This window comes from Phodopus roborovskii, unplaced genomic scaffold, assembly GCF_943737965.1.
Source record: "Phodopus roborovskii unplaced genomic scaffold, PHOROB, whole genome shotgun sequence".
Lineage (NCBI taxonomy): Eukaryota > Metazoa > Chordata > Mammalia > Rodentia > Cricetidae > Phodopus > Phodopus roborovskii.
This window is the reverse complement of record NW_026126480.1, coordinates 47705307-47721934: the sequence shown is the minus strand read 5'-3', so window position 1 is coordinate 47721934 and position 16628 is coordinate 47705307. Positions and strand designations below refer to the sequence as shown.

General features: G+C 49.4%; 2 protein-coding genes across 2 annotated transcripts in view; both read right to left on the bottom strand.

Moving 5' to 3' along the window:
• Positions 1-1932: 1932 nt before the first annotated feature.
• Positions 1933-3287, bottom strand: Utf1 (undifferentiated embryonic cell transcription factor 1). The gene is made up of 2 exons (XM_051192064.1): positions 2629-3287; positions 1933-2517 (listed from the first exon to the last, which is right to left on the bottom strand). Exons 1-2 carry the CDS (start codon positions 3185-3187, stop codon positions 2057-2059), a joined length of 1020 nt encoding a protein of 339 aa, XP_051048021.1. The 5' UTR covers positions 3188-3287; the 3' UTR covers positions 1933-2056.
• A 3902-nt stretch (positions 3288-7189) lies between these two features.
• Positions 7190-16628, bottom strand: part of Kndc1 (kinase non-catalytic C-lobe domain containing 1) — a 48251-nt gene continuing 38812 nt past the window's right edge. Inside the window, exons 22-30 of the mRNA XM_051193283.1 lie at positions 16338-16485; positions 16058-16237; positions 15284-15490; positions 14602-14684; positions 14206-14356; positions 10192-10314; positions 10045-10104; positions 9093-9250; positions 7190-7684 (exon numbers count right to left, since the gene is read on the bottom strand). Coding sequence (XP_051049240.1) covers positions 7453-7684; positions 9093-9250; positions 10045-10104; positions 10192-10314; positions 14206-14356; positions 14602-14684; positions 15284-15490; positions 16058-16237; positions 16338-16485 — 1342 coding nt within the window. The 3' untranslated portion in view covers positions 7190-7452. The remainder of the gene's footprint in view (positions 7685-9092; positions 9251-10044; positions 10105-10191; positions 10315-14205; positions 14357-14601; positions 14685-15283; positions 15491-16057; positions 16238-16337; positions 16486-16628) is intronic.

Below are 16628 nucleotides of genomic sequence, written 5' to 3'. Positions count from 1 at the left end.
AGAAGCCTGATCCCAACTCAGGATAGTAGTTAGTACTCAACAACTGTTGTTAGGCGAGACCAGTTCATTGGCTCAGAAACTGGGAAGGTTGCCCCAAAGAGCTGGCCTGACTGTCTCACTTGGTCTACAGACTATACTGACAGGCTACAGCACAGAACTATATAGTCCTATATATATAGTATAGTCCACTGCAATGAGGAAGAAAATAAAACACTTACTCTTGACAAGGGAGTTTTCATAACTGCATTAGATGTAAAGCAAGGTGTGAATCTCACACCCACTGGGATGGCCACAATTAAATAAATTTAAAGACCTAAACCAGCCGGGTAGTGGTGTATATCTTTAATCCCAGCACTTGGGAGGAAGAGGCAGGCAGATCTCTTGAGTTAGAGGCCAGCCTGGTGAGAGAGAGAGAAAAAGAGAGAGAGAGAGAGACTGAGAGAGCAAGCGAGGGAGTTTGTTCATAACTTTAAAATCAACACTCAGGAGGCAGGAAGCTTGGTCTACACAGGGAGCTCAAGGCCAGACAGGACAACACTGAGATTCTGGCTCAAAACAAAAACCTGGTCAGGTCAGCTAACACATTAGGCCTAGTAACAAGAACAAAACCCGTAGTCTTTCCAAGGTCATTAAAAACAGACAAAACTCACTCCTTTCAAGTTTGAAGACAGAGGCCATTAGTCTGAGATTCATTCCTGTCTCCTTGTGCTCAAAGGAGCTCCAAGGAGCCAGCTCAGTCAGACCCTCAGGTGAGTCTACTCCAGGTTCAGGGACTAGCTTCTCCAGAACTAACATTAGTGTGGGTACATTTGCTGGTAAATACAATCTTTTATAATATATTTATACTTGCATATGCATATTTTATTTATTTGAGACAGGGTTCCTCTGTGTAGCCCTGGCTATCCTGGTACTGTTGACTGACCTTGAGATCCAATTCCCTTTACCTCCTGAGCTCTAGGCTTAAAGGTGTGGGCTGCCCCTCCCCTCCCCTTCCCCCTGGGCACCTGGACTGTATCTGAGGCCTTCAACTCCAGAGTTTACAACCTGTGTCTCTGACTTGGGAAGGTATTTGCAGGGTGGGCTCATCCATAAAGTTTTAGGGACTTAATTTTATTTCTCAATGTAAAGTAGGCTCTCCCCAAGTTGTTATCTCACAGGAGGGGGCCCAGTCCCAGGCTGAAGACCCAAACAGGCAGTGCAAAGTTCACTCCAAGTCTTCAGAAGGGGGTGGAGTCCTGACCTTGAGACCACCTGAACAAACTCCTCAAGACTTCCCTTAAGCAAGACTGCATCAGTCCTGGGGTTCCCAGTGTGGCCGGATGGGCCCAGAATTTGTAAAACGGAGCCAGTCAGACTAGGCATTGTCATGCTAGTGAAATGCCTGCAGCTACATCCTTTTCTAACTGTGGCGGAGCCCTCCCCCACCCTGACTCTTTAGTTCAGGGCGACCTTGGAATTTCAGCTAAACTTGGAGAATTCTAGCAGGGTAGCTTACCTGCTGTGTTGTTGGTGGTACCCATGCTGTGGCTTCTCTGTGGACCAGACATCTCCAGGGCAATCTTCCTGGGAGCTATGCTCTCTCGACTATACCCGTTCACAAGGACTGGAATCCAGTCCGTATTAAAACTGAATTTGGCTCAGGAGGAGGTAGAAATTTTGGAGAGGCTTTACACGTCGTACCAGTCCAGTTTACCCACTCAAGTTTCACTCACTGCTGACCAGACCAGTGCTACCGGTGGGCGGGACTCCGCACCTTGAGAACGTTGGCATCCCAATCAGGAAACAACTGTGTACTCCCCACCCAAAACTTCACTTAAACTCGCGCATAATTCTGAAGAGTGAGGTTGCTTAGCCTTCCCCTTAACTTCGTATAACACTCTAACCTCAGGGGTTCATTCTTAACAGATGTGGAACCTGAACTCATTCACCAGATGAAGTAGAAAATACAATCTTTATTTTTAAGAGCCTAAGGTTGGGGTGGGGATGGGGACACTAACTGGGGTCGGGGTAGGTTGGGGGTCAGCTCAGGAGGGGAAAACTGACGACAAATAAGGCTTTATTGGCGCAGATCCCCAAGGATGACCCGCTCAGAGGCTGCATTGCCCAGGATGAAGCCCACCGCCAGGGAAACTGTTTGGTCGAAGGAACCTCGCAGATGTTCCACGTGCTGGTTCAGGGTCGCCAGCTGGTCACGCAGAGGGCCCAGAACCGTCGAGATGTCTCCCAAGTGCGTCAAGGCCTGCAGCAGAGCGGTGTTCAGCGACTGGGGCGCAACCTGCGGGGGCGTACGGTCCTGGGGAAGGACAGGAGGCTCGTTCGGGTCCTCCGTGTCGTAGTCGAGGGTTGGTGGCGGAGAGGATCCGAGGACGGCACGGCTGGGCTCAGGAGCCGGAGTGCCGAGGGCCCTAGGGGTAGGGGAGCTGGTAATTCGGCGGACATCTGCAGACTTCGCAGTGGAGCTATATCTCAGCGCCGAGGAGGGGTCGGCGGCCCCGGCAGCCAGCGGCAGTGTAGGCCCTACGAGAGAAGCGCGAGGTCCCGCTAGTGATGCGTACGGAATCCTACCTCTGGGTTCCGTCCCTTTCCGGTAGACCCAGCCCATTCCTGCCCGCACCGCTGGGGTCCTACCTGGCTCGACTGATGTAGGTGCGGACGTTAACACCGGGAGGGGAGCGCGGCCTCGGCGCTGGGGACGTCCAGGACCCGTAAGGCGACGGCGGACTCGCTGGTGCCCATCGTCGCCCAGCAACCCCATGAGCTGGCGGATCTGGTCATCGTAGGGCCCGGACGGTTGGCCATGGGAGTCTCGGAGTTTGTCCTTGAGGAACTTGTAGCGGCGGCGGCACTGAGCTGCCGTGCGCCGAACTTGCTGACGGGCCAGCGCGGCAGACACGCGGCGGTAGGTGGGCAGGGCCTGCCGGCGGTCCAGCAATAGTGAGCGCCACATGGATGGCTGCAGCAGCGTGCCCAGAAGTAGCTCCGTTTCTCGGGCACTCCAGGGCGTGCGCTGGGCCGATCCCGGCGACACCGGAGCCTTGGGCGAGCCAGGCTCCGCCATCGCGCCAGGAGTGTGGGCGAAGGCATCAGAAGTAGTCACCTGGACGTCCCCGGACGGCCGCAGCTCGGCGTCGGGGCTAGTTGGCGACGGTGGTGAGAAATGCGACAGCCGCCGGGGACGAAGCAGCATCCCGGAGCAAGGTGGACGTGCGTGTGTTCTGAGGCTCTAGCCTCACTGGAGGAGGGCTGTTCCAGAGCCGCCCACACACGCTGTAAGGACCCCCGCCGTCGTCCTCTGCGTCTAAGCTGGGTCGACGCGACCCTCCCATCGTTCAGCCGCCCCGCCCCTCCTCGTCCCGCCCCTCGAGCCCGCCTAGTTCCATTTTGGAGGGGCTTGTACCTTGCGTTTTCTAACCCATCCCTTTTTGTAGCCTTTTCATTAGAGATCCTAACCCAGAGAACAAAGTTTTGCTCCATTACACGAAGCAGAACATGTAAAAAACACTTTTTTTTTTAAGTTCAAAAACATTTAATCAGCTGCATTTAATCAGCCTTTAATCCCAGCACTGGGGTAGCAGAGGCTGGAGAATCTCTCTTGAGATCCCAGCCAGGCTGATCTACAAAATGAGTTCTAGGACAGCTAGGGCTACATAGAGAAATCCTGTCTCGATACACATACACACCTCACCCCGCGCAAAAAAAAAAAAAAAAAAAAAAAAAAAAAAAAAAAGGATGGAGAACCCCTCCCCCAATATTCTGGCACCCTTTGTGTCTTTGTACACCAGAATGTATTGTTCCTTCATGTAATTAATGGCTGTGTTACCCCCACCCTTCTTTCATCTGGCTGTGAGCTTTGGAAGTTGGAGGATGAGTATCTACTTTGCTAATCTAGCTAATAGTGGGGTGTTTGTTACTGTAAGGAGGCCACTTGGATGCTAGATTTGATAGAAATCAATGGCCCACTATTGGGATTGGAGTCTTAGTTCACATACACTACAAAGAATCTCTTTAGTAAAATGTATCTACTAATAAAGGTGACAGTATCACCTCTTCCTCCAAAGTTAGGACGAAGAAAGCTGGGTGGTGGTGCCACAGGCCTTTAATACCAGCACTCCCAGCACACAGGAGGTAGACCAATCCCTGAGTCTTCAGAGTACCTGGCTATACAAAGAAACCTTGTATCAAAAACAAAACAAAACAAAACAAAACCAGGCTGCAGAGATGGCTCAGAGATTAAAAGCACTGGCTACTCTTCCAGAGGTCCAGAGTTCAATTCCTAGCACCCACATGGTAGATCACAACCATCTGTATTGAGATCTTGTGTCTTCTTCTGGCCTGCAGGAACATGTGCAGACAGAACACTGTATACACGTATACACAACTTTATACACAATAAATAAATAAACCTAAAAAAAAAATAGGCTGTGCAGTGGTGGTGGCCAAGCAGAAGAAGGCAGATCTCTGTGGGTTTGAGGCCAGCCTGGTCTACAGAGCTAGTGCCAGGACAGCTAGGACTGTTATACAGAGAAATCCTGTCTCAGAAAACAAAACAAAACAAAACAAACAAACAAACAAAAAAAAAACAAAAAAAAAAAAAAAAAAAGGAAGAAGAAAAGGACATGCAAAGTTAGTTTTGGTGTAAAATTCTGGCAAGACAAGAAAAAGCGATCTAAAGATGGGAAAAAAATCCCTAGTGACCTGACCTGTGGGCTAGCTATATAAGCCCTATTTTTACAGAGATCAGTGGAGTCAGACAGAAGTACCAGTCTTGTATCCTACTTCCTATGGTTGGGATTTTAGTAGTCTCTTGCTGTGGGACGCACTGCTACAATGCATCAACAAAGATTAGCCACTGTTTCATTATTTAGTGATTTGTGGACAGGGACTTGATCAAGGACCAAGGATTACCTACTGTTCCCCTCCTGATTGGGGCAGGCCAGGGTGGCCTCTAGTGGGCCATATCAAGGCTAGCTGCCTGGGACAGCATTCTGAGTTACAACCTGTAACTGGGTCTTCATCACTTGGTTCAAGCCCTACAGGATGGTACCTAATGGCTCTAGGGTGAGGCAGCTGATGTGTATCGCAGGGAGAGGCATCTTTGCCCATTCAATACACTGTGTGTCCATTTTGAGCTTACTCTCAGAATTGTCGTCTTAGGGTTGTTAAACTCCATCTGTGTCGGAGGCTTCCCTCAGACTCAATACTCAGGACCAGACTCCAGGCTCAGCAAAGGGCAGGGACCAGAAAGGAATCACTGAGTCTTGAAGGCCAGTGGCTGTCACTTTTTCCTCTGCATAACCACCAGGCAGATAGCTCTATTGTCATTATAGAAACACCCCTAAGAACCCACTAATGTTCATTAACAACAAAAAATCCAGTAGACACACTTAAGAGCCCCTGGCCTTAAGTCTGTCTCTGAACTGTGACTTGAATGAGTACACTGAGATTCAAGCCACTCCTCAATCCATTCTTGTCTCTGAGACACCTGGGAGCTCTGCAGAGGTCCCAAGGGGTGGTCAAGCAAACCAGCTATCCCTGTTCTGTCCACAAGCTGATCAGTAGAAACTGGTTGAGGTGGACAGGTTACAGCAGGCTACTCCTCCCCAACCTTGGTGTCTTGGGAAAATGAGCTGTGGTCATCAGAAGTCTTTTGGAGAGGTTTTGGAGAGGACAACTGAATTAGAGGTGAGTCTCCCAGACCTGGTCCCATTGATAGTGACAGTATGAATGTCCTCAAGAGTGTGGTGTGATCTGGAAGTACAGTTTTCAGTCCTGGCCTGGGTATATTTCCTATCGAAGCCCTTTGAGATCCTAGGTGAGGTGTCCCTATGGAGCCTAGAAGGACTTACTTTAGCTTCAAAGTGGGTGTTGCTTTTGAAATCTATGAAAGTGGACCATATGGCAGTAGCTTGGTAGAAATGACTTTATTTAGAAATCTGTACCTTGTGACATTAGGGCGTCATGCAAACAGTGCTAAAGCCAAAAGCCTGTTCACTTCCCCACGCAATAAGTCAGCACCGTTGGAATGCTGGTTTGCGCTGGACACCTCCTGTACTAGATACAAAATCTGGAAATGTAGGCGTAGATCAACAGAACATAATCCTTATAGAAAAGTCCCCAAACAGTTATGTTGCATGTGCATGGCCAGGATTCTCTGTCCCACTTACATCCAGTGTAAGCAGGGCCTGGAGTCTCCAGCAAATTCATGTGAGGAAACGCATCTCAGCATTAAAAATCCAGCATTTGGTCACAAGTCATAGCTTCCTAGAAATACCACTAGCTGCTTCACTACAAAATCCCTACTTCTAAAATACAGACCGGTCTTGGTCTTGTGGCAGGCAGGGCTCAGTTGGGGCCAGTTGCTTAAGGTGTCTGAACAACCTGCTGTATTCCACCATATTCTCAGCCCTCCTGGCCAGTGAACCCCTTCCCACTGAGCCAAAGGCCAGCACCAGCTGTTGAGGATCCAGAAATCCAGGTGTCTGAAGCCTCGGAGACAGCAAGCTTCGCTCACACGTTTGTCTGTCTAACAAAGCACAGAGCCTAGGGAACACAGTGGATGGGTGTGCGCATGCACAGCTGCTGAAGGCTGATAGGCTGCCATTCTCAGGACCCACATGGCAGTAAAGGGACTTTGCTCCCAGAGGCTCCAGGAAGATGAGCCTGCATTGGTGCGGCTGTTACTGTGCAGTGTTCTTTTCCCATTTCCAGGTGTCAAGAGCCTCTCCCCAGCATCCCTGTCAATTGCAGCTGTTGTAAGCTGGGAGCGGGAGGCAAGAGACAACCCCGTGGGGAGGGCCAACTGCTGAGGCAGAAGGCCCAGCTGGGACAGAGGCTTCTCCCACTCTCTGGAGGCTGAGAGGACTGGAGGGACTTGGCAGGATCGGCTGCAGATGGGGTGGGAGTACAAACCTGGCCAAGACAGGTTGTTAGAAATCTTGGGCTCCAGTGGAAGGTTCCAGACCCTTTGGAGCTGCTGAGTGCAAAAGATAGTTTTGGTCCTTCTTGCTGAGTGGAAACAAAAATACCAGTCAGCAAGGAGTTAAGTTTGAGCTCTTTTGGAGTCAAATTTGGGTGTGTGTTGGGTTTTGGAGTAGTCAATGAAAAATAGGTGGGAACCCTAGTATAGAAGTCTCAAGCTCTGGAGCTGTTTGAATCTATTCCCTTTTCATTTTTAAATTTGACTTTTTAAATTCTAGAAGAGGCCCACCAGACAACTCTGTGTCCACCCTGCCTTGGGGATAGGGCTCCTTTGGAGTTGACTTAACCCTCCAGGTGGATAGCCTCAGGCTAGTCCCTTGCAGCTTCCAGTTCTGTTCTAGGAAGTAAACACAGTTTTCTTCAGGGCACTCAGTGGGTCTGAGCCTTTGCAAGCAGACATGGGGGTTCCTTCCATCTGACCCATTTTCCCCAGTCTGGTCCTACTTGGAGTCTACACCCAGATGGAACCCTTGGCTACTGGAACGTGGCTTTCATTCTCCTCAGTTTGTCTTGGATCTTCCGGGAGTGCTTTTCGCCAGGGATCAGGTGAAAGTTGGCCCTGTTATCTGCTGCTAAGATGGAAACATCCGCCCCGCTAAAACGGGCAATTCTTTGCTTCAGGTGAGCCTGTAGCTTGGGGTCAGGGCTGAATGTATACGGGTTCTCCTGGAATGCATGCACCTGGCTTGCCACCTTGGCGATGTTTCTTTTTTGGGAAGAGAAAAGGTTCATTAGTTTCCACCTTGGCCAACTAATCCTAATGTCTTTTTCGGAAGGGCTCCAACCAAACCTTTCCCAAAGCATAACACCAAAGGGGCAATTTCCTGTGCTTACTCACAAGGACATGCACCCTACCACCCCTAGCTTTCCCACCCCATCCCCCACTCCCCCTCATCTTTCATAAATATTCAGTGAAAACCTCTGTGTCAGGTTGCTCCAGTTCAGGTCTTCAGCATGGAAAACCAAACCAGACCTCTGAAACCTACACTGACTGTCCTGTTCTGCTTGGGCCTTCTGGCTCTGCACTGGGAACACACCACGGTGGTTACTGGGACCCAGAAGCCCTTCCTCCTGCCGGGGACAGCAGACCTGCGGATGCATCTGTCCACCTCAGCTCCAGAACAGTGCATTCATTGCTTTTGCTCTTTAAAGGACAAAGGTGAAGACAGAGCTCTTCACCCTCTTCTGTAGCTTTCACCTCCAGTCTTTAATTTCCCTTCCACTGATGTAGCTTTGTTTTCTATTGCAATAGCATGTACTTCTAGTGCATTTCGCTTTTCCTTCCTTCCTTCCTTTCTTTTATTTAACTTGGTAGCTCTCTAAAAAGGGCATCTTCGGGCTGGGAAGTGGCTCAGCCGTTAAAGGCTAGGCTCACAACCAAAAATATAAAAAGGGCATTTTCAGGCTGGCTAGATGGTTCAGTTGGTAAAATGCCTGCTGTACAAGCATAAGGACCTGGGTTGATCTCTAGCACTCGTGTAAATAAAAATACCAGATGCAATGGCAAGCATGTGGTCTTTGGACTGGAAAGGTGGAGCTATTCAGAACCCTGGCTCAGGCTTGCCAGACAGCCTAGTCTACAGCGAGACTCAGGTGCCACTGGGAAACCCTGTCTCAAAACATAAGGTGAATGAATGAATGGCTCCTAAGGAATCACACTTAAGGTTGACCTTGGGCTTCCACATGAATACACACACACACACACACACACACACACACACACACACACACACAGAGGGTCTTGCAGTAGGCAGGTTGTAGTCACTGTTCACCAGATCCCCTGGGCCTCATCTACCTAGCAAGGCCATTCTCTGATCACTATGGACTGTGACAGGAGATGGGAGGATGGGAAGTGAGAAGATACGAAACATATCTATCTATGGCTAGGGCTGTGTGATTGCTCTGGGCAGAGGGGACCAAAAAAGATTTAAGAAGCAGAAACCAGAGGGGATTCAAACTTGAATATGCTCACTGGTGGGACAAATTGGACTGGATGCAGTGCCCTTACCTCTGTCTGACTTCATCTGTGTGAGCGCCCCTTTGGTCCTAGTGAAGCCCCCTCACATCTACTTGCTAGCCCGTGGGCTCCTCTAGGCAGGGTGAAGGGTCCTTACCTCAGCTTACTCCACCTATGTGCTCCATTTGTCATGGTGAAACCCCCTGTCTCCAGTTGCTGGATGTGCATGGCCAGCAGGTGGGCAGAGGGCAGGGTAGGCTGGGCCCGGAAGCGCCGACCTTCCATCAGACACAGGCTGTCACTCTTCAGGAACACCTGGGGGACCAGCCAGGAAAGTGAGCAGGGAAAATGAATAGTCATCATCTACGAGGGACAGCCCACCTATCCCTGTTAATACCTGTCCTCCTGGGGCATACGGCCCCCAATATCTCACTGAACATTAAATCCAAAATGAGCCTGAGGTTTCTGGATTGTAGATCAAAAGCCCAGATAGCATAAGCTTGCTGCCACAGAAACACTGATAGCCACTGAAAACTTTTGCTATTCAAAACAGCCAGTTCTTCTGATTCTGGAAAATAGTCAGGTGACCATCCTTCCAAATGGTGCCTGTAGGAGCTGCTGAAGGCCCTGAGCATATGTATTCATATTGATCCCAGAGAGCTGAGGCTGTGCTTTGAGCTCAGGGACAGCACATGTTGGGACTTGTCTGGGGTGTCTGCCTCAGTAGGAAATGCAGTCACTTAATCTGTGTTTCCTGTCAACTCATGAGGCCACCTCTGTGGCACTAGAGCAGGCCTCCTACTTGCTCTGCTCCCAGATCTGTTTGTAGATCTGCATCCCTTGCTGCTGTAGCCTGGGCTGGGACATCAGACCAGTCAGGTAAATCAGTAGGCAGGCATTATTGCTCTGCAGGCTTGAGACAGTTTCAGGCTGGCCTTGAACTCACTGAAATCTGTTTGCCTTTACTTCCTGAGTTCTGGGATTATAGATGTGTACCACCAAACCCAGCCTGTGTGTTTGGGATCCTCTGATATGATCCTGCTATGAGTCCCCTGAAGATGCATGGAGCAAGTTGTTTGGGGGAAGCTCGGCAAGGAACTCGTACAAACCTCCACAGCTTTCAGCTCTTCCATGACCTCAGCAATCTTCGCAGGCAGGATTTTCCAGGCCTGAGATAGAAGCACAGGTGAGATTCTTGTGACCTTGTATACTTGCCCACACCCATACCCTCAACCCCCTGAATCCAATGTACGCACAGGGGACTGCCTTACAGCCAAGTGCTCCAAACCTCCCAGGATCTGCATGGCTGTTGCAAAGTTCCTCTGTTCATAGCAAGATTTTGCAATCAGCAGGAATTTGGACAGCAAGTTCACTTGCAGCTGAAATGAGAGAATGATGCTCAGCGTCTTTAAAGATGTACGGCTCAGCAGTAGAGTGCCATACAAGCATGCACAAGGCAGTGAGCTTGCATCCCAGCACCAACATAACGAAACTAAACAAAAAGAGGAACAAAAGGAACAACTGAGACCTGTTGAAATAGTTCATCCTCAAGGCACAGAGCCCTATGACTGAGTTATTTGTTCACAAAGCAAGTGGCGTGTAGTGTAGATGCAGAGCTCTGGGTATTGCTGCGAATGGCTTGGGTATCATGTGTAATAACTTTGAGATAGCTCCCATGGGCTCTCAGGACATCATCTGAATGGGTGAGACTATTTCTCCCCAGTGCCTTTGGTTGACCCCACTGTACTGTCTGGCCAGGCTCCATGTTTCAACAGTGTTCTCTGGGACCATACGTTTGTTTTTAGGTTTAATAGTCTTTGGTGTGTTTTGGCACCACAGTAAGTAAAATGCAGAACATCAATGCAGCATGTATTTTAAAATGTCATAATCTCACTGGTTAGAAGGCTATGGTGCAGTCTTATTTCATGTCTCCTAGTGAGAGTTCTTGATCCATAGCTGAACACTGTTCCTTCTACACGATGTGAGGGACGGCAGTGGTAAAGCTGTCACTGTGGTGCATTGTGTTCTTCTCATCTTTCTAAGTTGGATGCTCAGAGCCTGGGATGTACATCCTCATGTCCTACCCTGCAGACCCAGAAGGACTACCTGTATACCAGCATGTATCATTCTGGCTTTTACCCTTGGGTTGGGTGATTTCAGGCTGGGAGGGCTGGGACTGGAACATGCCCAGGGACACAGGTCTGTGAAGTGTCTTCCACAATCTTTCTTCTGGTCCTACCAGAACTTGCTATATAGGTCAGGCTAGCCTTGAGCTCACAGTGATCCCTGCCCCTTGAGTACTAGGATTAAAGGCATACACCACCATACCCAGCCCCTGACACATTTTAATGTCATACATGATAATCACATCATCACAGATTACAGCAAACTGAGAAGCCCAAGTCCTTTGTTCCTATGTTCTGACAGAAGTGTGGATGTTGAATTTGTGTAGCTAGTGTGGGTTTCATGCTGCTGAAACCCTGATCATTGGGGTTGAGTTATCTTTATGGAAGTTGTGGTCCTGGTGGTGATGGGTACCCACCATGGTCTGAGATCTCCATCCTTCCTGTTGCAGAGGGGAAAAGCTGCATTGCACAGATAGCCTATGCATCCTCATGCTCAATCAGCCCTTCTGTTTGTTTGTGTAGGAAGGAACCCACTTGGTCCCACCTTGTACTGACTAGGGGAAGAAATTAGAGCCCAGTATATTAGAGTTTTCACTGGATGAAGGTGCAGACCCTTAGGATTGGAGGACTCTGTCTTGAGAAGCTGTGCACAACTGGTCTTCCTGGGTGGGAACCTGGAAGGAGGCCCTGACCTGAGGCAGGTGAAGGTCTTTACTGGCTAGATTTATGTCAACTTGACACAAACTGCAATCATTTGAGAGGAGAAATCCTCGATTGCGAGAATGGCTACATAAAATCAGGCTGTGGGCCAGTCCGTAGAGCATTTTCCTAATTAGTGATTGATAGGGAGGGTCCAGCCCATTGTGGGTGGTACCACACCTGAGCTGGCATCCTGGGTTCTATAACAAATCAGGCTGAGCAAGCCATGGAGAGTAAACTAGAAAAGCAGCTCCTCCATGACCTCTGTGTCACCTCCTGCCTCTGAGTTCCTGCCCTGTTTGAGTTCCTGCCCTGACTTCCTTCAATGATGAGTGATGATATGGAAATGTAAACCAAATAAACATTTTCCTCCACAACTTGCTTTTTGGTAAACTAAGACAGTTCCTTTTGGGCTGTCCAGGACATGACTGCGAGCAGACTGAATCATCCCCAGTCTAGCTCAAGGCCCATAGGACTTAAGGGGAAACCCAGGTTTGGCCTCACAAAAGCTGGACCTTGTCGTTGACCAAATACTGAGCAAAGTATTAGAATTCCACAAGCCTGGTGATATCCTGCAGTGTAGGGGTTGTCCACCAGGAACAGTAGCCAGGAATTTAGCTAGGAGGATCACTGTCTCAGTGCAAGCAGGGTATCTCAGGATGACAAGACATCCATAAATAGACTCAGGCAAAGATGGGACAAGACAGGGGTATACTGTGACTGGTAGACTATGATGGACTGTATATGAGGAACTAAGTGAGGAAACTAAGTGAGTAGGAAGAACTGTGTATGTGAATTAACTGTGCATGAGGGAGTGTGAAGACTTTGTGTGTGAGAGGCTATATAGTGTATATGAAGGAGTTTGAGGATTATATTATGAGAGACTATGTATTCAATGGTTAATCCTTATTGTTGACTGGACTGGGAAATGATAGGGGATGCTTTTCTGAATGCTATGACTATATGTTTCTCTTATTGGTTGATGAATAAAGCTGTTTTGGCCAATGGCTACCATGTAGCCACCAGGTAGGCAGGATGCTAGGGCATCATCTTGGTAAACCACTGCCACAGATGAATAGAAATGGATTAATTTATGAGAGAGAGCTAGCAAATAAGAAGCCTAAGCCCTTGGATAAACAACTATAGACAGGTATTAAACCTCAGAGTGGTTATTTCATAATGGACTGCCGGATCAAGAGGGCAGAGAGAAACCAGTCTAGTAGTACCAAGACCAAAGGGAGAAAAGTCTCCCTTTACAGGGAAATATGCCATTTAGTAAAGTGAATCTCTATGTTTCTGTTTCCATTGGTGATTAGACTATAAAGGCTCTAGTCTAGCGAATGATTTATTCCACTGATGGATTCAAAGTCCGAATGGACTATGAGAGAACTATGGAAGGATGGGCATAGTTGAAGGAGTAGATCTGGAAGGGCTTATCTTTGAAGGACCTAATACCTTGCTCTGGCCCCTTCTTGTCTCTGCTTTATGCCTTGTCCACCATGATATGAGCTACTGCATCCCTACCATAATAAACTGAAATCCCCGGAGCTCTATGTAAAACAAATCGTTCTGTGCTGGAGAGATGGCTCAGAGATTAGGAGCACTGACCTCTTCCAGGGGTCCTGAGTTCAATTCCCAGCAATCACATGGTGGCTCACAACCATCTGTAATGAGATCTGGTGCCCTCTTCTGGGCTGCAGGAGGCATGCATGCAGATAGAACACTGCATACATAATAAATAAGTCTTTAAAAACAAACAAATCAAAAATCCCAAAATTGTTCCTCCTAACTTGTGTAAGCTAGGCATTCTGTTAGTTACAAGAAAGCTGCCAGCTGTGTAAAGGACAATGTGTAATGGCTATGAGTATGTGAGGGACCATGTCCATGAAGAACTATGTGTGTTGTATGTGGCTAGTTCCAAAGGGCTGGATATATGGACTGTGTGTGTGAGGGGCTGTGAACATGAGGAACTGTGTGAGAGAAACTGAGAGATCGTGTCCATGAGTCAGTCAGTGTGTTTCTCTCCCCCTCCTTGCCTCCCATGTTCTCCCCCCATGTGTTAGTATATCTTGTGAGGGACTATGTATGCAGGACTGTGTGTATGTATATAAAAGACTGTGTCTAGTCTCCTGTACAGTGTCCTGCTGGAGGTTTCACACATCCTGCAGGTGGTCCACAGGTCTGGATTATCCTCGGTAGAAAGAGGAGACAGGATCAAGCTGGGCTGTGACTACTGTGAACACAGGGACTGATGGTGTTGGAAGTTTCTGATGACATTAGTAAGCACCTCATTTTCTTTTCTGTCTGCCTTGAGTTGACTATGGCACCAAGACACAGAGAGTGGATTCCCTGCACCTGGAGAAGGGATTGACTTTGGTCTTACAGGAGCACTGCCGTGCAGAGCTCCACAGGTCATTCTGACCTCACAGCCATGGAGGTGTCTACCTTGGAGGTATGACTGGTCACAATTTCAGCAGCCACCCAGGTGCTGACATCATCTGCGTTTCTCAAAAGCTGTAGCAGATACTTGTCCTGGACATAGTTAGGTAGGAATAGACTGCAGGTTTTCGCAGACAGAGACTCAGAAGAGCTGGCTCTGGAAGAAAAATGGTGCAAGTCACCTGGGAGTGTGAGAATGTGTCCTGCCAAGGCCTCGGAGTGTGGGCCCTCTGGGCTTATTGGAAGAAAGTCATGGCATCCTTCCCGCAGGATGAGAACCAAATGTCTCCCTTCAGCCAGGACCATCCAAGGAGACCTTAGGGGAATCCCAGTTCGCTAGACCCTCCTATAAACCTTCCAAACCAAGGATTCCCAGGGCCACCCTCGGGAGTGAATACTCACTTGGGAATGGCTGCACTTTTGTCCATGACACCCAGGGCCCGTGAATTTAGGAAGTGGACAGGGTGGCACTTTTGAAATAATTCCTGTTGGAGATACAGAAGCAGTTGGTCAGTCCACTGCTCCCAAGAATCTGATGGCCAAGATGGTGTCCCAGAGAGGGCTTCAGTATTTTGGAGCCATTTATGCAACTACAGATCAACCTGTTAAGTATGTCATGGCTCAGCTGGAAGAATTCCTTGTGTGCAGGTCACCTCAGGGCTTATGACATTGACAAGGATCACTCAGCACTGTCACATGCCTCATGACATTGGGTTACAAGATGGTGAAGACCTGGGTATGGCCTGCCTAGGCTCTGGGCTGAGGGCAGGAACAGGGAGAGTAGTTGATCGGTGCCCAGGGCTGGGAAAGGACACAAGGAACCGTATTGGCAGGGGGATGCCCAGCGTATGGGGTTCTGCGTTCCCTGTAGCTGGATAGGAGAATCTCTGCTGGGATGGGTCTTCCTGCTTTAAAGACAGAACATGTGCACTCAGCAACCAGACCCCTCTACTGACCATCCAGCTGTCCCTCTACAAAGAGTCTGCTGAGGCTTCACAACACCAGAGCATCCCTGGGCCTACCAGCAGCTGGCCTAAATGTAGAGGTCTGTGTCCTTCTCTTGGTGGTGCCAACTCCCACATACCTGCTGCAGTAGTGTCAGCTGAGTGAAGAGCTGGTTGGTGCTGTACTCTGTCAAGAAGTAAGGGCCCTTCTCACTGGCTTTGGCATAGGGGCCATAGAGGTCTTCAAAGAAGCAGGGCTTAGGCAGAGCTGATGCAATGGTGTACTGACGCTCCTTATGGTGTGGCAGCACTAGGCCATTGGCCCGGGGCAGCCTCCAGGAGAAGCTCTGCAAATAAGACAGGTGTCCCACTCCATTTTGAATGGGCCTGGCCAGGCCAGGATGGGGCAGAGTGAGGGTAGGCTGGTCCAACCCAGGACTCCAGACTGGCTCAAGTAGAGCCAGAGACTAAATTCCTTCCATGCAGGTTTGTTGGCAGGATTCCCATCCTGGTCACTTGAACAGACCACCCATGCACACTACTCAAATTTGGGGCTGTCTCCATGTACTGGTAGGAAGTGTAAGCATTTGGGAAGGGTCAGATGGGACCATTCATTGACCCCAGTGGATTTTTCCACTCATGCTGTGGCCCTGGGGATCAGGACAGTGAGTTTAGGAAGCCACAGTAGGACACTGGCTAGGATAAAGTCAACCCTACTAGTCCATGGCAGGAAGTGTCAGCCCAGCAGGGAAGAGCCTGGGTCATGAATAAGCAGCACTTACATGTCCGTGTGTGTGCACTTCCCTATGGGCATGGCACATGCATGTCTTGTTTCTGCATGTGTATACATGCAATTGCATGTCTTCCAGGATGCATTCCTGTCAAGAGAAACCCTTCCCAGGAAAGGACCCAACCTTCCGGGAGATGCCATCCTCTGAGAACCTCTTGCAGAGGGCGTTAAAAGGTTTGGCATCCTCCTCTGCCTCCTTAGGGTCCTCCAGGTCTGAACCTCGAGAGGTACTCTCAGCTCGCCGCTCCGTGCCCACCTCCAAGAGGCCCAGCAAGTGCTTGGCAGTGCCGTCCAGGGGCAGGATCTAGGCAGAACACAGGGTGTCACTGTTGTTCCTGGGATACACAGTGCTTTTCTCTGCCGGAGCCCAGAAGGCTGCCTGGGCCGGTCTGTGCAGCAGTCACCTTGGAAGAGATGAAATCCTCAAGCTGTCCCAGAAGTCCTGCATTCCTAATGAAGTCCACAGTGTAGCAGTCTTCCACCCAGGCCTGCAGGACACAGAGGCTCCGCCTGTAGATCTTGGTGAAGGTCGAGGTAGGATCCTGGTGAGCCCTGGAGGCAGATGGTAAGCCTCAGCATAGGCCCCAGCTGGGCATGCGCAGGGTAAGGAGTTCAGGGGGAGTCCAAGTGATAACAGGCCAGTTGAGGGTTGAAGGCAGGACACTCCCCTCATGTTCACCACCCCTCTGGGCACC